Source organism: Chamaea fasciata, unplaced genomic scaffold, assembly GCF_029207755.1.
Source record: "Chamaea fasciata isolate MVZ Bird 193981 ecotype frontalis unplaced genomic scaffold, bChaFas1.0.hap1 SCAF_4, whole genome shotgun sequence".
In the NCBI taxonomy this organism is placed as follows: domain Eukaryota; kingdom Metazoa; phylum Chordata; class Aves; order Passeriformes; family Sylviidae; genus Chamaea; species Chamaea fasciata.
Genome location: NW_027094089.1, coordinates 1,316,249 through 1,339,220, shown reverse-complemented (window position 1 = coordinate 1,339,220; position 22,972 = coordinate 1,316,249). Strand labels below are relative to the sequence as shown.

Below are 22,972 nucleotides of genomic sequence, written 5' to 3'. Positions count from 1 at the left end.
GCTGAATCCGGTTACTGACTCTGCTTTAGTTCCTTACAGATACAGCATTGTACCCCTCACATCTATAAACACCCTAACAGCACAAACCAAGGCAATTAGATCCCACTGTTGCAGTAACTCCTTCCTTCTGCCAGATGCATTAGTGTCTGGAGTTGTTTTTAATAGCAAAGTATAAACTGGATCAACTATTTCAAAGGAAACCATTTAAATTTACTTATTTTTCAATAGTCTTGAGTAGCACTATCATTTCCCTCTCTTAGCACATCATCTGCTTGGCAGTTCCTCACTCTAACAAGGATTTTATTTCGCAAGCAATAAAATGACTAATTAAAAAAAAATTGCTTGTCCACAAAAAGTTGTCTCAACTTAGCTGACTGTAAACTGTGAATTGGCAAAAGTTAATAAATCTCAACAAAAAAGAAGAGGGAACTTAGAGCCAACAAAAAAACTTGGGTTTGAGGGTAAGTTGGTTCAATGTGCTTTGTGAACCAAGAATAATTAATTTCTGGTTTCCAATAAATGAGTTTCTAATATCTAAACTCTACTGTCATGCATATTAATGTCATTTATGCTTCACAACACTGCCCCAGATCTAGCAGCACTTTACAATTACTTTGCACACCTACTGAAAGACCACAAAGACAAAGCAAAGTTGACTCAGGAGAGAAAAATCTCCTTTATGAAGTAACAAAAATAAATACCATTATTTTTCTCCTCCTTCCAAAACCACCATTGTTTCTTTAATTACTGGAGCATAACAGAATTGGCAGGACAACCCAATCCAGGTATTTTATATCCAGGATAGAAAAAGGTCCTTGCACGGAGGTAACATGGATCCAGTCAGAGGCCAAAACCAGAAGTTACTGGTGTAAGGATGTCGGCTGGTGGTTTCAGAGTTAAGAGTTAAGGAGAGTTAAGGAAGCTCATGAGAGGAAGAGCAACAGGCTATGAAGGATGAGAAGCAGGAGAAGGTTAACTGTGGGAAAGGGTAAAATTCTGCTCATATTGTGTATAATTATCACTCCGGCTGAATCACAAGGAAGGAAAAGGAGGGTGGATCTAAAATACGGTGCTTGTAAGAGTTTGTTGAACTCCTGCTGCAGTGCAAGTGACTATAAAATAGGAATAACATTATACATGATCATGTAGTAGACTGTGGTACCAAGTAAAATAATTAACAAGTAGAGTAATTATTTTAGGACTCAAAATTTCACAATAAAATATTTTTCTTTAAACCAGGCTCCTATCTCCTTTCATCCTAAGTAGATTATATTTAGACTACTTCGGTAAACTTATTTTAAGCATTGTATGGTATTTAAAAGGCACTGAGCAACACAGAAGTGAATTTTTCCATTATTCTTTCAATCTCTATCACATAAAGATTACAAAACACACAAAAGTAATACAATACAGAAATCACATCAAAGTTTCCCCCAGCTGTTCATTGCTCAACATTCACTTCTGTTCCCTAACAGACTATCAACTCATGTTGCTGCGCCTCCATTTGTGATGCACTCTACCCATGTGCCTGAGGCTACATGAACCAAGGTATTGATTTGATAGGAATTAATTCAGAGATAAGACAGGCAAATATGCCATTTACTCTACAATCCAACCACGTTCACGTATCACCTACAGTCCAACACCGCACATAGGCAAACAATTTTAAAAAAATCTCAACCAACTGTCTGGGCATGGATAGAAAAAACATTTCTGGTTTTTAACAGGATGTGGTACTTCTTTTTTCCCTTTTCCCAGGCAGGAAATTAAAAAGCTCCTTAAAAAGGCTCCTCTTCTTAAAGCTTTAAATGAAGACACTTAATTTGCCGGGCTAAGAGATGGCACTTCAGGTACTCATGAAAGAGGCAAGAAAACAAGCGTAGGCGTACGCCAAGGTAGTTGCTAAGGGAATGGTTCAAGAGGAGTGAAGGAGGTGGGAGTGTATGAAGAGACAAGAACAGATGTAGGCTGAAATCTTAAGAGTTTGCATTAAGAAATGGAAACTTAATATACAACGAGTAAAAAGTCATGGGGGACTTCATGTGAGAAGTGTTACAGAGGGAGGAGGCTGGAGTGGTGGCAATATGGATGGATTTACAAACCAGCCAAGTAACCAGGAGAGAGGAAGAAGTGTTTTGCCTGTGGCAGCACTGAAACAGAAAGACACTGGAGAGATCTGACCTAATAAAAAACACAAATAACAGCAATTATTCAGGTAACAACACGTGCCAAAATACGCAGTAAAAACTTCAAAACTACAAACCAGAAACTCAAAACTGCCTTAGCGAAACACGTTAAGAGCAACTTTCTCCTTGCAACCGAAATAAAGGCAAGGAATACACCTGACGGAACAGCGGGATAAAACACAGTAAGGAACAATTTAATTGTGTGTAAGCGACTTGCAAACCGCCCGGCGCTGGGTTTACGCGAGGGCCACAAGGCAGGCGCGGCCGCGGAGGGTGTAGCCCGGAGCCGCAGCAGACGGAGCCCAGCGCAGCAGCCGCGAGCTTTTAGTGCCGCCCTGAGGAGAGACGCGGCCACTGCCTCCGACAGAGAATCCTGGCAGACCCCTTGCGGCCTGAACTTTAATATTCCCCCAGGAGGCCGCCAGTGAATTGATTTCACAAAAGAGCTAAATAAATAGTATCGGTTTTAACAGCAGCTGACTTGCAAAGTGTTCTCTAGTTTATCGGGGAGAAAGGATATTATATATACCTTTGCTGTTAGCACTGTATTATGTTTTATTCTCGTTTGGTGGAAAAGGAAAAAAAAACCTCTAGGACGGATTTTTATATGCCAGTAAAACACATCTGGCGTGGGGAAGGGAGCAGCCACCAACCAAAACAGAGTACATACTATAAAAAAAATGAGAAACCTTTTTCTGAACAACAAATGGCACCAAGTCTTTGCTATTCTTCAGGCAGTATTTCTCTACAGTAAACATCCCGGGAAAGGTCAGAATCTAGTCATCCTTATCAGGAAAAAGCATCAGTTAACTTACTGGGGAAGGCACAATATGTTACAAAAATTCCTATCTAGGTTGCTCCTTTACATCAAAGAACTCTCCTTGGGAGGGACCCCTTGGGACCACCTAGCCAAACCTTTTGCTCAAGGAGAGCCACAGAGCAGGTCACCACATCCACCAAGTAATTGTAAAGAATAAAATGTGCACATAAAACTATTTCTTGCAACATTTTAAGTAACTTGAAGTATATGATTCATCAAATAGGGCACTGCTTGGTTGGTTGGGGTTTTTTTAATGTGTCAATAAAAAAAAAGCAGGGGCTAGGTGATACTTTCACCATCTGCTGTCCTGCAGGTATAATTGCTTCAGATTCTAACACATCTCAAGATGGGCCATGCAGGCCCGGGGACAGCTTTTTTACACTGGTATCAGTTGCTGAAAAAGAAATGGGCTACAGGTGTGTCTGCAAGAGAGGGCACACAGAAGGCGATACTTCATATGGTCTGAAGTACAATTTATAGAAAATCAGACTCACTTGCCACCCCAGATGCAATTCCATAGAGCAGTCCTCCTCCATCTGTTTGCTGCTGAAAGACGTGGGTCCCCGGAGGAGGGCTTCTCTCTTGTCTAATAAAATTATACAGCAAAGTTTTCACAAGTCTGCTGGTGTACGGGAGACTGGAAAGGAAAAAAAAAAAAAAAAAACAAAAAAACAAAACCACGAAAAACTTCAGTTGACTCTCAACTCACAAAAATTGGCACAACAAAGTCCAGGTAGGGTGCAAAGGCTGGTGTTTGGCATTAAAGACGGTCAGTAACTGTCCCAGCGCTGACCAGACTGGAAAGGGAAAGAACACCAAAGTCTTGCCCATGCAAAGCTGCCCAGACTTCAGCATGGGTCTACAGTGGCATCTGCCACAGCAGGATCATGAGAACTGCCTTTTGGTTCTTGTTTCTTAAATACTAATTTCAAATAAACCATTTAGTTTGTAGAATCGCTGTTTTCACTTACCTCAAGACACAACTAGAAAAAATATTTATGCAATGGAAAGAAACACTGTATTTTTTCAGCTTTTACTCCATGCTCTGGTAACACAGAACAGGCACCAACAGCATGTCTCCACACCCACAGTATTTTTGTCTGTGTGTGCAGCTCAGAACCCATCTTAAACACCTTTTCATACCTCAAGGATTCCATAATTTTATGAATTTGAAAAGACCAATGAAACAACCAACCTCTCATCAGCGAATATGAAAAATGCCTGTAGAATTTGTTGGGTTTAACAAAAAGGTTACAGTATTTCCAAAAACGGAGCAGCGTTTCCACAGAAGCAAACAGCTGGCTCCCATTCCCATCTGATTTAGAGCTGAAAAGACAGGAGCTCTATTAGAATGGACCCTCTGAACATATGTAGAAGTCCAAAAGGTGAGGGGCTAATACACACGTCCCAAACACAGACAGCTGCATGGTGCTGGGCCAACCAAGGATTTTTGGGGATAGCAACCAAGGACTGTTGGTAAAAACACACAAGAGAAAGACCAGGATGTGGCTGGAGAAGGGGCCATACGGAGGCAGGGCAGCATTTTCTGGGACAAACCTCCTGGCTGTGGCTCCTGCAGAAAAGCAGAGCCCGGCTCAGCGCAGGCACAGGGATGGGGCAGAGAAGGGCCAGACACTGCAGGGGGGAACGAGCCCACCCAAGACCCCAAAGCCTCCAGACCATTTCCAGAAAGGGCTGAAAGAACCCACTGTGAATGAGAACTGATTTGCAGGGAAAGTGAGAAACTTCTCTCCAGGGAGGGGAAGACTTAGAAGGTGCCCCACAAAGCCCAGGACATCCCATCAGCTGGATCGACACTGGAGCCAGGACTGCTGATCTCTTTTTTCCTTCCTTTCTCTCTCCCCTTCTTTGATCCAATTCTCTCTCTCTCCCTGTGTCCCTCTCTTTCTCCCTTTACAGCTCCCTCACCTTTATCCAAACCCCACTGTTCTTACACTGGGTTATCAGGGACAAACACATCGTTTTCCATGCCAAGTATGTAATTTACTAACAAGACTTGGCAGATCCTCTGACTATTGTCATTCCTTTTGATCATGAACATCTACAAATCCTGGGTGCTTCCTTCTCCTTAAGGGTGGGATGTCACACCAGTACCCCTCCAACTGTTCACACTGCTCTCGATTCCCAGCCACCAAATTCCCATGTCTCTCTCCAGAGGCTAGGCACCTCCTACTCCCAAATCAGACCTCTTACACATACTAACTCTTCCCCCAAACACTCCCCATTTTCCCCCAAACCCTCTGTTCCTGAAGTACCCAGACACGCCACACATCCTGAGGTTCTGGCTCTACCCTGCTGCTGTTTCAGGCTGAAGTTTGCCCTGTGCTTCAAGCTGAGCCTCCCTCCTTTCCCTGCATGTCAGAGTAGTCTCTTACACCTAGCAGTAGCTTCAGGAAACCAGAGAATAAATACATTTATGAGAAATCTGCCCACATGAAACTTGAGGTTGAAAGAGAACGAATGGGAGCCTGACTAAAATGCATGTAAGCCACCTTGAAAGCAGTTGAACACAACCACCAGCTTGCCAGAACAAGTGGTATTACTCACACAACCAAGTTTACCCACAGCTAAGTGCTCCCTTCAGCTCAGCACAGCACGTGTCTTCCTCTTTCCAAGGACTGCTGCTTATCTGGATGGGAAGAAAGCTCTAGCATTTCTGAGGGACCTGAGCTCCCTAGGCTGCAGTGCTACAAGGCTCACTGCTGAATCAAGAAACCACCCCATAAAGTAAATGCTGTTTTAAGCCCATGAAACTACCCTCAAAATATAAAAATTATTTCCAAATTAGTTTGACTGAAGTCTGGGCTGAGAGATTTCCACCCAAATCCCTCCAGGAGCCTATACAGATGTTCGCTTTTCTGTCCTCTTTTCTTTCGAGCAGGACAAATTTTCTATCAAAAGTAACATTTTTGCTGCCTTCTGTTTTCAGGCACAAAGAAACCAGCAGCGTTTGCTTCGCCCTCAGGCAGCACCCAGGGCAGGACATACCATCGACCATGCATCAGGTATCTGTGAATGATGCTCTCTCGCAGAATCTCTTTGTGGAATAATTGGCAGGAGAGGAACACGATCAGAGTTGTCACGGCTTCCAAAGAAATGCTGTATGTAATGTCTCTGCAGAATAGAGGGAAAATTACAGAGATTAGTCTACTGGGTTGTTTACAAGCTGGTTTCCAAGAATACCTGGTAGCTACACCTGAAGCTATACACTGTGTAGCACAGAGAGTTTCAACTGGGAACATGTAAACAACAAATTCCAGAAACCCAGAATCATTTCGTACCAAAAATGGGTTGTTTTTTCAGAAATAAGAAATTTCTTATTTAGAAAAAAGCACTTTTATCATATGTCAAAGGACAAAACAATGTAAAAAGAGGTATTGCTCACAGCACTCAAGTTGAAATTGATAGACTACACTTCTCCCCAAAAATAATAAGTCTCTCTCAGAAGTGTGTCCTTTGTACTGTTCAACAAAATTGTCGCAAAACCATCATGCTAAGTGAGAGAATAAATGTCCAGCTAGCCCAACACAGCTCCATCTGCCAAGAAAATTGGATCCCTATGAGAGGAACGTAATATACAAATGCCAGCTCAAGTGTACAAAACGCTCAGGGTATCAGGATGCCACATACATTGTTCAGTTTTAAATGGTGTTTTTTGAGGTGACAGGGAAGTAGGAAGTTTCACGGTATTACAGATAATCACAAGGAATGAGCTGCAATCCTTAAATACAGACACCAGACAGTTCAGCAAAGTTCATTTAGCTCAGGATGATTAGGAATGGCTGTACAGCAGAACAGATGACGGGCACACTATTAAAAATATCTTGTGCTTTCTGTTCCCACCTCTGCCTGTAATGACTTTGTTACAAATCTTGTTTTAAAAGGGAGAGAAAAATGGCATTTGCCTCCTTAATCAGTAACAAATTGCAGACTTCAAGAAACCTTTTAAAAAACACAATGAACTAACTTGGATAAGAACCAGTGCTATTCTTACTTTGAACCAAAGACCATTTTCACGTCCTACAAAAGGAGGTACTTCATTTGGTGCAACAGCACCATCTGAAATATTGTTATCAAGTATTGTTATCATTACCATAACTCCTTTTAATGCTTCTTCCACTGTCACTATTAAATTCCCACAGTATGCTTCACAACCCAGTATTGCTAAGTTAAAATGGTTTCCCTCCAACAATTACCAAGGTTTTCTGACCTGGGACCTACCGGAAGTTCAAAATCTGTTTATTATTGTCAAATGCAAATATTTAATAGTACCTCCATTTAGGATTTTTTAAAAATCAAAACACCAAAGAACAAATCAGCATCGATGTTGTTTAATCAGTGGGGCTAAATTTTTCTTTGTTACGTCACCTTGCAAAAATTTTATTCTCAACAGTTAGAAAACATATAAGCTTTAAACTAAATGTTCTTTCAAACAATGACTTGAAAACTACAGTGCAATCTCCCAAAGCAAAACAAATTAACCCCACAAAAAACTATATTTTCACTAGTCTCAGGGCCAGAGCTGGTGTGGTCCTCACTGAAATACACAGGATTTTATTTAGAAGAAATCAGTCTAATTTTTAACAATCAAATAGCTTAATATTCCCAAGTGTGCTGCCAGATATGCTGTAAACAACATGCATTACTGTGAAGTGTGAAAAGAAGAATTTCCTGCGTCGCTATGCATAGACAAGGTCTGCTGCAGCAGCTCCAGGCCAGAGTTTCTGCAGGGTGCAGTTATTTACACAAAGCCAAGTGCAAACTGGAATCACGATTTCCTGGATCACAATCCACAGAACTGCACCACCTCTCACACAAAAATGTTTTTAAAAGTGAAGATTGTGCAAATTCACTGGTTTTTTATTTTCTCTCGCCTCATTTGAGTATTTGAATCCCAAACATTTGAATTTGTGGGTTGGGAAAGGACATGCTGCCTAAGTAACATTTTCCTGAGAATCACGACGTCCTTTTGAATTACTTTTACTCTCTGCAAGTTACCTGACTTTTTGCCCACTCCCGAGGAAGTTCGCCAGTGTAAATGCTGATAATTAGATCAGGCCAGAGGTTACGCTCTGATCTGGTTCCACTGCAAATTCATCTCAGCCAGGAGCGAGGCTGCACTAGGAACAGTGCCTGCTCCCTCTCCAAACCGGGGGTGCTGTGCAATCCGCCACCCACACGCATCCCAAGCAAAGCAGAGAGGACATTTATGCACATATCAATTATCAAAGGTTCAGCCACCGGCAAAAAAAACAAAAAAAACCCCAAAGAAATGTTTTTCTATCAAAATGAAAGCAAAGGTTCGAGAAAATACATTTTTGATATTGTAAGAAAAACTTTGAGAAACTTATCATTATGACAAAGGCTGAGGATACAAGAACAGTGTCTCCCCAGGGTGATAAATCAAAAGGGTAATAACTTCATGACATACTACAACAAGCACTGGGTCACTGTTCAGAGAAGTAACAAATTTTTTGTACTTTTAAAACATTTTTTTATACTTTTTCTCTATTTCAATCATTCATCCATTTATTTTTATGATAACCCACACAAGTGGAATAGAAAATTCGAGGAAACATTACAAAATGATTTTCTGTTTTGATAAGAATCAGCATAAAAAAATAAACTACGAGATTACTGTACCGTATTAAGTACATTTTATGAGAAAAAAAAAAAACCCGCTTTCAAAAAATCTAATAGAAAAAAAAAAAAAAAAAGATAAATTCAAGCAGTCCCACTTAGTGAGTTATTCTCATTTTCTCTAAGTTCAAAACCCAGACAGGGCACATTTAACTGTAGAAACACTCCACTCAAACCTGCAGAATCTGTTCAAATTAAATCTGCTCTGACATAAACACAAGCAGGGTCCTGATACCTGGAGTAACCCCTCAGGTTCAGTCGCCCTTAATTTATCAGCACAAGGATAAAGCTTCAGAGCAAAATTATTTTCTCCATCAAGGGTCAAATGTATGGTTTTCTGAAACTCGGGCATTTCTAAAGGATCACAAGAACAACCAGGAACCTCTTCAACTTCAAAAAACGTATTGTTTATTTATACTGAGAGACTATATAATAGGGAGTCTTGGTTTTGATTTTTTTTTTATTTTATTCAAAGCTACTGGTCATATAGAATGACTTTATATGGAATTCATGCTGATCTCCAACTTCCCCTGAAAACTGTTTGCCTGCAGATAAGAAGGAAACTAGAAATAATGAACTCATGTATCAATTACATGTCAAAATTATTTAGTTACTTATTTCAGAAAGCCAGAATAGCTGCATGTTGTTTTGAGTCCTGTGGCATTTTTTTCCTTCTCAAGTGTCTTACAAACCAAATAAAAAATCCACAATTAGAGCTCATGTTCTGCGTAAATGGACTTCATAAAGTTATGTACCAAAACATGCAGAGGTCGTTCTCTTCTTTTGGATTTTCCCTTTTGGGAATTCTTCAGTTATTCTCAATTTTTTCATCTTATTCCCTCCCTCTCCTTTCCAAAGGGAGATTCATTGCCACATCAGGTAGACCTGCTGGCAGATACTACAGGTCTGTCTCTCAAAACACACGTATTTCACACGGAAAGAATCTGAGATAGACTGAAGTCTGGAATTCATGGCAATCATTTCTCCCCTGCATTTGGGCTCTCCTCTTCTCCCAGGCAGCTGTCCTCCTGGCATCACACCTCGCCCGCAGTGACATCCTTGGACCGGATGGAGCAGGTCCAGCCTCTCCCATGTGACACCCAAGCTAAAACTGATTTCTGGCAGCAAACCCTATGCATAAACATGTACTCTCTGAAGAAAAGACACATCACACCATGTCTATCTGAGATTATGTTAAATTATGGACTCTTCATAGAATGAGGAGCTCCAAAATGCAAGATTCCCCAATACTAGCATAACAAATGTGTGTATTTAACACGTGTTTGTTGTCTGCATTTCAATGAAAAACTGATACATCAATGGACTCCTTCCAAAAGCAAAAGATGCCAGATCATTTCAATAAAAACTTTTAAATTAAACAACGAAGGAGTTGTATGATTTACAGTAATCATTAGATAACAACTCAGTAAATCAAAAGACAAAAATTGGAATCACAGAATGGTTTGGGCTGCGAGGCACCTTGAAGCTCATCCAGTCCCATTCCCTGAAACGGGCAGGGACACCTTCCACTATCCCAGGTTGCTCCAAGCCCTATCCAGCCTGGCCTGGGACACTGCCAGGGATGGAGAGTCCACAACCACCAGGAAATAAATTCTACTGAGTCAGACCACGTTCCATCTTAATCTGCTATGTCAGAATTAGGAACTGCACCGATTTCTTCTAAAGCAGTACTGCTGTGTGTCTAAATGCAGCGCTGCTTTAAAGGAGCACTGCATTTACACACACAGTAGTACTGCTTTAGAAGAAATTGATGCAGTACCTAATTCTTCCAGGATATGGACTGGAGAGAACATCACTTCTCTTCTGGTCTTCCACCAAGAACATATATTTTAGTTGATTTATTTTATTTATTAACTTTGGTGGCAAACTTGCAACTTAGAATCACTGAATCCGAGACCGATTTATGTCAGAAGGGACCTTAAAGGTCATCCAGTTCCACCCTCTGACACAGACAGCAACACCTTTCACAGGACCAGGTTGCTCCAAGCCCTGTCCAACCTTAGCCCAAATACTGTTTCCAAATGATGCAATCACCCAAAAAAAGAACTATGGTCCTGTTAAGACCACAGCTCCCCAGTATCCTGGCATCTGCTTTATCCATTCAAAATCATGTGGATTGCCTCCTATCAGCATCACCTACCAAGAACTTCAACAATCTACCTATGTGTCACCATCCTGCTGCTGCTGGCTTCTCTCCAAGGCCAAGCACCACTCACAAGTGCTTTCTGTGCTCCCAATCATTCAGCTTTGTTCCCTGCCTGTGAGAGAGAGGTCTGTGACAGAGGAACCAAGGTGAAGTACAGAGGCACCATAGAGGAAAATCTCAGCTACAAACTCCAATTAACACTCTGAAGGCACATGCTGTTGTAAACACTTTAATTACTCAGTGAAATGCAGCTATTTCTCTATCAGCACACAGAGGCTGAGAGCTCATAAATGATTTCACACCTTCAGAGCAAACAGCCTGAACAGTCAAAACTAAACTTCAAATTTCAATTCCCACCCCTAGACCAAGCCCCCTCTCTGTTCAAATATTTTCCTGAACTTTCACCCAGCCAGAGCTGTCTACTCCGAGTATTAAAAGGTTAAAAGGTAACCCATTTTCTAATTTAGGAGAGTTGCCAAAAGGGCTGATTCATACAAAAAGTCTCAAATCATACAGGAACCAGGTTTCATTTCCCTGCTTCCTGAGGGCCCACCAGAAAGGTGAAAGAGGAGTCACCACAGAGAATAGGATCATTTTTGAAAACTGAAAAGCAAGTACAATATCTGGCTATCAGTCTCAGGATACAAGTACAACAACTCAAAGAGAACATAATCTTTCCTCTTGGAAACACTCCTAATTTTACACTCACTGATGGCACATATGCACTGTGGCAGCTGATAATGCTCTACACTCATTACAGCTGACTCCAAACATTTGGGAGATGTCCCAAGGGGGCACTCAGCAAACACTGACTGGAAGTAGAAAGCATCTCTGACATTTCGTACTGCATCCCCCCACACTGGGTATTCTCAACTGGGAGAAGAACAGAATGAGAAAACAAAAAATCCCAGAATGGTTTTGGTTGGAAGGGACCTTAAAAATCATCTCATTCCACACTCCGCCATGGGCAGGGACGCCTTCCAATAAACCTTCAAGCCCCATTCAACCTGGTCCTGGACACTTCCAGGGATCCAGGGGCAGCCACAGCTGCTCTGGGCACCCTGTGCCAGGGCCTCCCCACCCTCACAGCCACCAATTCCTTCCCCAGATCCCATCTGGCCCTGCCCTCTGGCACTGGGAAACCACTGCCCGTGTCCTGTCCCTGCAGGCCTTGTCCCCAGTCCCTGTGCAGCTCTCCTGGAGCCCCTTGAGGCCCTGGCAGAGGCTGGGAGCTCTCCCTGGAGCCTTCTCTTGTGCAGCTGAAAAGCCCCAGGTGTCCCAGGCTGGCTCCAGAGCAGAGGGGCTCCAGCCCTGGCAGCATCAACAACATGGAAATACTCTAAACGCAGTACCTAAAGGATTAACATGACACCTGGACTCGAAAACCTTTTTTCACAGACCTGTTCCTACACCACCTGAGACTATGTGACTATCTATATTTTCACCTCACTTATATTTATTTTTTCCCTCCACAGATTAAAAATACTAGAAGAAATTCTGGACTTCTAAATGTTGCACAGAGAAGCTGTATTGTTCTCTATTTATTTTTCATATTACCAATGATATATGACTGTTACCAATACCCACTAAAACTAATTGAAAGACATTACTTTTCAAGCAACAGAACACAAGAGAGCAGTCCAAATTTCCATAAAAATGGACAGCTGCAGAGACACCCAGGTGTAGCTTTCAACCCCCAGGAAAGAGAAGATGGTCAAACAACTACATTAGACCATCTGAGAGTTCTAAACAGAGCCAGACCACAGGAACCATGTTCTGCATTACAGTGATGCAGCCTAAGTGAAAAGCAGGCCTGCTCCACAGTCTATGTCTTTGCTGTTGAGACCCAGATACCTGCAACCAGAGGTTTTTCAACACCCACCATCTTTTGTGAAAACAGGGTTGAAAACCGAATCAGAAAGCAGATTATTAGGAATATGATACATAGCATGAAAAACTGCACAGACCTCTGATACTGTGCTTTGAGGTGAGGAAGTTTGTTACAAATTAAAGTGCACCTAGTGAACAGATAGGTCGTAGAGAAATACTGATCTAAGTCTAAAATAAAAACTAAACTAGAACAGAGTAAGTGCATGTGATACAGATAAAGGTTCCCCTACTCAGGATCTTTAGACACCTAAGACACCACATATCTACCACTAGAAATCAGGACACAAGTGATTAAGAAAATCTTCCAAATACATAAATATGTTTTATTTGCTGCACTACCCCAAGGCACAGCAGCAAATAAAACTCCCTTTATATGAATCCCTCATAAACAGAGCACAATAGCCTTAAACTTCGAGGCTCTTCAAAGTGCAGCAACACAAGTCTCTCTCAGTTTGGATGTTTTCACTGCCTTCAACCTCAGTTGCAACAGATGGATGTTTGCCTTTGATGATAAGACAAAGTTGCCAAAAATGCAAAGGTCACATGTTTTCCAAATAATGGAGCTACTACTATCTTGATAAAAATTCCTTCAATAGGCTCTCTTTAAAAAGCACTATTCTGACCTATTCTTTTGAAAGTAACACAAATAATTAAAATATGGCACTCCTGAGCTAGAACAGAAAACATTTCTTAATCTCTTTGCTGCTCACAACTGGCAAGAAAGAAAACCTAAACATTTCTCATCATCTGTACACGGCACCTTCCTACACTGCAGTTATTCTGTAGAGCTTTATAATCAATTGTATTGCCTTTCTTCCTCCTACATTTAACTTTTAAGCTCCCATAAAATGCAGCGAGCATCCCTAAATTAGTCAAAACATTGTCAACATATAAATTTCCAAACAACTAAGACTGTACCCTAAAACAACCATAACTAGAGAAAATAAGGGAATGTAATAGAAATATCAACAAACTTGTACTGGCACCACAGGGTGCTACTTAGGAGTGATGTAACTAGATCACAGTATTTCATTTTTCCTCCACATGCATTTATAGTTTTTAATGAAGTGAAAATGCACTGATAACAACCAGATGTTCAGTTATGGATACAAGCTCTTAACAAGCTGCTGAGAGAAGCCTTTATAATTTAAAGCTTTGGGAGCTCCGTCCTGCAACAAAATGTTAGCAATAGTTTCTACATAGAAGTCATACAATTAAATGCTAACATTGTATCTTTTTGCCGACTATGCAGTTCCAATCATTAGCGTACACTCTGGAGTGCTAACACTAGCAAAACCAAAGAAAAAGCAGAGTATCCATAGCACACCCAAGGGAATCATAAATCAAACATCAACAGAAGGTAACACAAGTGTTATAAGGGACTGCACAAGTCTAATTATTGAGAACCGTATTGTCTATAAAATTAAACCTGAAACCTTTATCCTTGGCATTTTGTACAATGCAGCACAGCCTGTTTTTCAGAAAGGTATTTTTTTCAAGATATTTTTAATAACTCTCAGAAAGTATCACAATGTTGCAGAGTCCCAGAGTCCCTACTGTAGCCTATTTCTGCCTTAAAGCACATTTGCCTTTTCCAATACAAACTAACTTTGAGAAAGATTTTCTTAAAATCCCTGTAAAAAACTGAGACACTTCCAGAAATGCTCTGCCTCCCAGAAAGACTCTGCAGCTTTTCTCAACAACAACAAAGAAGTTACATTTCATAATAAGGGACAGAGATTTGACATTTATCTTCTTCCACACCCCAGACCTTCTTTATTAATTTTGAGAAATACAGTCCACCTGCAATTTCCAAGCATGCTGTAGGTTGTTTTGTGGGCAGGAATGAGCTTATTCTGCCAAGACTGATACCTAGAGCAAGCTCAGAGGTGAGTGACATCTGCCTATACTCATAAAAGGACTGGAGCCTTCATGAATTCAGTGTCCCTGCCAAGCCCAAACTTCGTACATTTAGAATCCCAGGATGGTTTGGGTTGGAAGGGACCACCAAGCTCATTCACTCCCACCCCCTGCCATGGGCAGGGATACCTTCCACTGTCCCAAGTTGCTCCAAGCCATGTCCAGCCTGGCCTGGGACACTCCCAGGGATGCAGGGGCAGCCACAGCTGCTCTGGGCACCCTGTGCCAGGGCCTCCCCACCCTCACACCCACCAATTCCTTCCCCAGATCCCATCTGGCCCTGCCCTCTGGCACTGGGAAGCCATTGCCCGTGTCCTGTCCCTGCAGGCCTTGTCCCCAGTCCCTGTGCAGCTCTCCTGGAGCCCCTTGAGGCCCTGGCAGGGGCTGGGAGCTCTCCCTGGAGCCTTCTCTTGTGCAGCTGAAGAGCCCCAGGTGTCCCAGGCTGGCTCCAGAGCAGAGGGGCTCCAGCCCTGGCAGCATCTCCGTGGCCTCCTCTGCACTGGCTGCAGCAGCTCCACGTCCTTGTGCTGTTGGAGCCAGGGCTGGGGCAGCTCTGCAGGTGGGCTCTCACCTGAGCACAGGGGCAGAGGGGCAGGATCCCCCTCCCCTGCTGCCCACGCTGGCGATCAGCCCAGGGGGTGTGGGGTTTCTGGGTCCTAGTGCACATCGCTGGGACAAGTCCAGCCTCTCCCACCTTCTAGGGTACAATCAGAATATACCAAAACCCTTCTCCTCAGGGCTGCTCTCCAACCAGCCTGGAACAACTATGTACCTGCCTGCAAAATACCACACACATGTATCCCAAACACCTGACGAGACATTCAGAACAAGTTCAAAAGGAAGGAATGCAAGACAGCTGCACAGGTGCCGTTGTTCCTGCATTCTGAACAGGGAGATGGCCTTCCATGCTTTAAAAATAACGTTACAGTTTCCGTGAAGGAGAAAAATGTAAGCTTTAACTGGGGTGCAGACAAGCAATATATTCAGACAGCAGCTGCCAGCTGTGTCCACTCCTTCACCAAACCGCATCGCAGAACCCAAGGGACACACTAATTGTCACAATCCTCTGTTAAGACTACTGACTGCTCCTAACAAAATCTTTGCTATTCTGAAAGACGCTTTGAAGAACAGCTCAGCACGGAAATTTTAATGGTCTGTCACAATAAAAATTCACCTGTAACACTATCTTTACGGACAGACACTCTGTTACAGTGCCTCTGCAAGCTGCCAAAGCTGTCTTTTCTCTCACAGGTGATCCTAAGTCCTGACACTCACAAGTTTGAATATTTTATGCATTCCATTCAATCTATTCCTTCCCCAGATTCACATGCTAGGCTTGGAGCTCTCAAGTCATTCCAGCCAAAGACAGAAATGGACTGCTCCCTTGCAACAAAACGGGAAGAATCTCTAGTGATACCTGACCTGAGGGAGAGGGAGGTAAGCAAGAAGTAAACTCACTATGAAAACTATGAATCCTGATCACTCTCTTGAACAAAATTAATAATAAAGTAGTACCTTGTAACACTTTCACGAAGAACACAGTTGGACTGTGTATTAGAGAACACAAATATTCCAATATCTTCTTTCTCCTACCTATTTCCCTTTCAATCATATAGGAAGAAAATTCTTAGTTAAGGCACTATCACATTGTTAAACATATTCTAATGATAAACAAGACAGTAATATGTGTTTTGGTGAGTGTTAGTATTTATTAGCAATCAGCAACATGCTGTTTCAGGAGAAATTCAGCTAAAAAATCTTATCTGACAAAAAAAACCCCACAACAATCACAAAACAAGAATCTTCCACATCTCTCTCTTATGAAACATAAGTTTTTGATATAGCTGACTATTAAATTATGCACAGGCTTTATAATTTATTTTTCAAATAAGCCATTTTAGCATTCTATTTTATAGTAATCTAAGTGCTTTCAGCAGCTGCCTCCACTTTCAGGAACCACATTCACACAGAAACAGAGATGCTGACAGGTTCAGCTGTTGAAGGGGGTGAGGAACAATCATGCCGGCGTATTTTCTTCTGCTGAAAGGCAGAATAAAGGATACAGGACTACACACACAGACTGGTACTTCCAAGAAAGAAAAACAAAACCCTGCAGGATTTATGAACTTGCCCGTATATCACAGTTCTCTCGGCCCTTTGTATTTCCTCTAATCTGCTCCAAACAAAGCGTGTATCTGTTCCAGGAAGTCCTGACAAGCTCTGTGGAATGACACTCTGAATCACAGCACTAATTCATTATGCTCTACCTACACAAATCCCTCGCATTAATGTTGACAGAGCTGCATTTAATGACAGCAATGTTTCAAAAAACATTGCATCTTTGTCAGCTTTCCAGCCAAAAGAACAATCCCTGCTACAAGACAGCAGAGCTCTGTACTACGCTGTAGCAGACAATCTGAAGCTCCTCCAAAGCCGCAGTGCTTTAGTTGGGGTGCTACATTTTAGACACAGACTACTCTGCAATTTAATCCTAAAGACACTGCTCACTTTATCTTTAATAAAGTTTATCATGCGGAAGAAAGTCAAAACCCGTCAGAACACTTCCACAAAAGTGAAAGAACACTTTTTTTTTCCCCCCCAAAAAAAACAAAGCATGCTCTCCAACATGAAACACTGAAGCACGTTTTATGACACATATCCCAACAAGACGTGGAATCATCATCTCTCAAACACAACAGATGCATGAAAAAAAAGCCATAAAAACAAATCTGGAGATCTACAGAAACATTCCACTTATTCATTTCTCTCGTCCCTTCTTCAGACATCAATTCACTGGAATTTTAGAAATCAGTATTAAACAGCATAACACGATTTATTTTTGCAATTTAAACCCCCAGAGAACTGCAGAAGAACTTTAGTTTTCACCTTACTGCATACCCCAGAGCTGAAGTGACACCTCCACTGTACCTTCCCCTGTACCATGAGCACAACCATTTCCACCAGTTACTGTCTGTGTGCTGACAGGGGTACCTGAAACAAACGGAATAACTTCTGTTGATGGTTTGAACTGGGTGTGAGATGTTCATCATGTACTTCTTCCAACAGAATATTCAGGGCTGGCACTGGCAGCAGCTTATCATTATCTGTACTGCTCCATCACATGGAACATTCAAATGCAACTATTTAAACATTATAAACCCATTACTACAAGTTTCATACTCTCTCAAATGCTCAGTTTATAAAAGAAGACTAAGAAAAAAAAAAAAAAGAAAATAAAAAAGCCTACTTACAAGAGGGGAATTTCAACAATGAGCTGGATGAGGCAACACAGCAACTCTTCTATGAGGTCTTCACACTCTGTTCCTAAAAAAGAAACATAGCAAAGGATTTCTGGGTTTTCAAATACCAAAACAAAGTGAAGATTCAAACACACAAATGCAGATGATCAATACCTTAATTAAGGAACAAACACTAGAAGTTCTAGCTGTTAAAGGAGATGGGATTTTTTTTTTCCAGAAATAGAAAGCACTTGAGATTATTAACAGCAAAAATGGTGATGCCTTCTCTTTTTTACATTGAAAAAAAAAAGAAAACAAGTAATAAGAACTGCATAAATTAAATGAGATGTTGGTATTGTTGCTAATTGGTATTAGCACATACTGTTGGTATGTGCTAATATTCAACACATCAAGCCTTCCTTTACCACTTACAGAAGATCATATTAAACAGTGTTATTACTAACAGCTGAACTAATCATGGGTGACTTCTCACTGGTCAACAGTTAAATGCCCTCTCAAAATTCTTGCACTTCACATATTTTCCCACCCTGTTTCTTAAACCCAAGCAAAGAATAATGAGAGACAGTTTCATCTGTCTAATATACACTGAGCAACAATATAAAAGAATGACAAAAGAATGCAGCTACAGAGCGTGTCACTGCTGCTCTAGAGTAATATAGATGCAATTTTTTCATGAATACATATTTATTTATTGAGGAAGTTTTACACATTTCATGACAAGATGGTGCATTTCAAGGGAACAGAAATGATTCTCTAGTCATATACAATGGGATAAAATGCATGCAGTGATCCAGAATTATTTAAAAACTTGCAACCATTCTAAGCAATAAAATTGGCAATATTTTGCATCAGTAATTTTTAAAAGTAACCGTAACAAAAGACTTCCAAGACTCGCTGAGAAAAAAAGCTTGTATTACACCACTTCAAGTTATCACATAGTACTAAAAAACTCCAGAAGATAAACCTCTTGGCTCATCAGGATTTATTCTGCTTTCAAAAATAAAATTCTGATGAGAAACCTACAACAACATAAAGAAGTGGAAGGTTTCATAGTGCTGAATGGCCTAAGAGTGGCATAGCTGATCCCCCACATTACAGCACTGCAGCACAATAATTGCCCAAATGCCTGTTTATTTTGTACTTTCAAATAAATAAGTCCTGCCATAAACACAGCTTTATAGTCAGGTTACAGCAGTGTTACTCTGCCTAACCCAAGTTTGCTCTTGAATCCAGAACTCAGTTTTAAGAAGCACACCAGGGGGAATATTCACTATAAAGCAAAATTATTTCTTTCCACAATCAGTTTATTAAAAACACATTAAAAATTGTCACCTAGTGAACTGCACATTCTAAAGGAAATCAGTTTTTTATCACGGAAACATGGTTTCCTTTATATAGAATCCCCCATGAGTAACACAATGCAGCTCCTGTTAGTAAAACCTAGAACTGCTCAGAGTATTTAACCCTGGACAGAAACCACAGCCAATAATGGAGCACAGATAATATATTTTAAAGTAACCTGAATGTGACATTTTCCTACGGCTTCCTGAACCTAGAAAATGCTTATAAAGAAATACTGCTACTAGTTCCCAACAGGTATCTAATTTTTCTCCTAAGAGAAGAAAGTGAGAAGAAAAAGGTTAGAAAAGTGAAGTGAGCTGAGGTTTTTAAAACATCATTTTATTCTGCCACACTGTATGCACAACTCATCTGAACAGAGAATAAGGTTATTTGAACATGAAAGAAGGCTTTTCCCTCAGACAATACTCAAAATAAAGGGAGAAAACACTGGGTTAGCACAGTCACAGAGAATGAAAGATGCTATTTAAAACAAATTTTTAAGAAAAAAGCTTAATTGCTGTAATCAATGTCATTCAGCTACAGTAATTATTGTATCCTTTTCCCAATTGGGGCGCACACATTCTTGTTTAATTTTCATCTTGCCAAGACAATGAGGAGGATGCAAGCCAAATCTATAACGTGAGAGAGAGCCATAAACACGGAACACTCTGTGTTTTCACAAACAATGCCCCTTTCAACAGCAGGATAAAGACAATACACACAAGATTCATTCACATTAATAGATCACATACTTGGATCAAAGACCTGTAAAGCCTTGGGGAAAGTGAGTACAGGGTGAACCTGTCCAGATAAAATTAGATCAGGGAGAGGAAACAAAGGTGCATCTTCCAAACTCCACTGCAGAAGTGACTGCAGTTACACTGGTATTAAAATGTCTGGTTATGTTGAAGTACCCTTTTTTCATCAGCTACATTTAAGTCCTCAAATGTGGATTATTTTATTTTGCAAATAATTTGATGGATTTTGACTTTTTGTGGGGTTTGTTGGTTGATATATATATATATATATATATATTTCTGATTTTTTTAATAATCTTTTGTTTGTTTTTACTTTTTTAAAGTTACACACTTACACACATTACAGACACTGTACAGACACTGGATTAGCACATGCTACACAGGTAAAATGCAGAGGAAAGTAGAGATGCCAGGAGGCCCTGGCAGTTCTAAAACGAGTTCAGCTCCATCTTCCCAAGACCCTAACTACTATATTGGTAAGATCTGACCTGGTGGATGTGCTTAATATCAGTATCTGTAAGATATTCAGGCACAACAAGGTATATCCTCATCTTAGATGCTACTTGTTTTTCTGCCCTGCTGCTCATACAGAACCTGGACACAAGCAATGAAATAAATAATTCCTTGCAAAACAGACTTAGAGCTTTCACAGGTTTTGTAGTTTGATCTCCAGCTCTAAATAATCTCAAAAACTTACAACTTGTACTTATGAGTGATAATAATGAATACATAAATTGATTGCCTTCCCTCATTTCCTTCATGTGAAATTATGGGACACAGACAGTGGAAAGATGAATGGTTTGTGTTAGTGGGACTAACTCCAGCTTCAGCTGAGCAAATGCTGACTCCTGTCTGGGATTTATTGATATCAGGAAATTTTCAGCTGAATCTTAAAGTATATGGGTTTAGTCTCTCTGTGGATTTTCCTGCAATCAAAATTCTGCAATATTCTCCAAAATTATAAGGAAATTCCAGTTATGGATGCAGAGCAAAGGCTGCAATTCTTGGGCTAAAGAACCATCTGAAACTTCTCAAAAAGAATACATTTCTATTAATGGTAGGCCTTCTCTTCAAGGAAATCAATAACAGCGCTATTAGCAGGGACTCAATCCAGGGCAATTTATTCATTAGGCGTTCAAACCTCAAAAAAAAAATCCCATTTTATGACACAAAGCACAACTGCACAGCTTTCTTCTGAGCCTCAAGCACAGTCTAGCAGTAAAATGTACAAACTGGACATTCAGAAAAAGTGAAAGCATATGAACTGCAAAACCTGGGAGGAGAATTCTTCCAGATAAGGCAGCTACAAAAAATGCTCCCTGAAAAATCACGGCTACGTCATATACAGTTTATATTTCAGAGCAGTGACAGGGATATTCTCCATACGCAGCACTCTCATAGATTACAATTACACACTTCTCCCTGACACACCAAATATCCTGGAGCAGGTGCTGATGTGGTGCCTGACTGCAGTATGAGCATCCTGACGTGCCGACACTGCAGTTACGTGCTCTGAGCTGTACCTAAATCAGAGAGCGTGGCACCAGAAGGTACTGTCCCACCAGAAGGATAAAAATGTGATGCTCACAGGGAAACAAACACCACTACAGAGTGATTTCCAAAGGAGTTGTGAGACGATCCTGAAAAGAACAATAGCCTTTTCTCAGAAGGCTAGGAGGCTGAACAAAGCATATGAAAACGGACCACAGGGTAGAGAGGTTGCTTGTGTTGTTCTTTCCAATAATTACTGACCAGGCAGTAAGGAAATACAGAAACTTCAAAATCCAGAGATTTTGTATTAAAACTTTTTTTAATATGGATATTTCATTTACATCATACAGTTCATACAATTATGTCTTTTATAAGACTCGTTTTATCATGCTCTCAACTGGAGAATTATAAATAATGCCAAACTCTGGTAAATGAAAAACAGTAATGGCTAAGAACTTAATTTTTAAAAAGCATGTTCATCAAAGACAGGAAAATTTCCATAAAAGTACTAATAAATCTATGTAAAATTAAGAGGAATATAGGAATGATAATATTTTAATAATAGATTAATAATATGATAATAAATATATAATAATAACAGGAACAATCTACTTTCCAAGTAGAATATTCTATTTTCCAATTCAAGAAAGTGAAACTTAATTATAAAAATACAAATAATTATAAAAATACAAAAAAAACCCACTTAATTTTCTTCTGCTCACTTTCAATAGGTCCTAACACAACTACAGTTCATTACAATTCATTCATGATTGATGACTTCACGTTCCTACAGCTAAGCATAAGAGCTATAGGAAAGTATATGCCTTGTTACCACCTTCTGTAGATATTTAAAAGTAAGATTTTTAGGAATCAAACCCAATGGCCGCATAACCTCACCATGTTATGAACCTCAGCACACTGAGGAAGTTCACAAGAACCATCTCAAACTGGAAACCCAAAGAGGAGCCGAGGAGCAGCTCATTTCCTGCCTCACCAGCAGACCACACACAATTACCTTCCTAATCAACAACATCCCATGAACAATCTGCTCAGAGGTAATTGCTAAGTACATTTGCCATCAATATGCACAGAATTATTGCTAATAAATGTCACTGTGAATTACAGTCAAGTGCTACTAGACATGGTATAAACATGGGTCTACCCTGGTGACAAGAATCACTTTCCATATCACACGGTGAGGAGCTCCCAGAGCAAGGAATAAAGATTGCAGGGGTTCCAGATGACACAAGTCTCAGCTTTTCCACCCATCCCACTGCAGCACGTTGTACAGTGAAGCAAGAGGTGAGCCATTTTTTAAATCCAGGAATAAACTCACAGGCAGTCTGCAGGGATAGCTTACACACCAGCAGATATTCCTTTCCAATGCATCAACGAGCTGACTTCCCTCCTGGAGATCACTCATCACAGTTTAAATACATTAAACCATTTCAACATGCAGCACTTAATCCTTTGGCACC

At 40.6% G+C, this 22,972-nt stretch overlaps 1 protein-coding gene across 3 annotated transcripts in view; it reads right to left on the bottom strand.

The window, feature by feature from the left end:
- DYM (dymeclin) overlaps window positions 1-22,972 on the bottom strand; it is a 210,797-nt gene that overhangs the window by 163,364 nt on the left and 24,461 nt on the right. The window contains exons 6-9 of one of the 3 annotated variants that reach the window (XM_066180700.1): window positions 17,896-17,968; window positions 17,531-17,635; window positions 6,016-6,141; window positions 3,501-3,643 (exon numbers count right to left, since the gene is read on the bottom strand). In XM_066180700.1, the coding sequence (XP_066036797.1) occupies window positions 3,501-3,643; window positions 6,016-6,141; window positions 17,531-17,635; window positions 17,896-17,968 (447 nt within the window). The remainder of the gene's footprint in view (window positions 1-3,500; window positions 3,644-6,015; window positions 6,142-17,530; window positions 17,636-17,895; window positions 17,969-22,972) is intronic. The other 2 variants (XM_066180703.1, XM_066180704.1) reach the window with 2 other exon arrangements.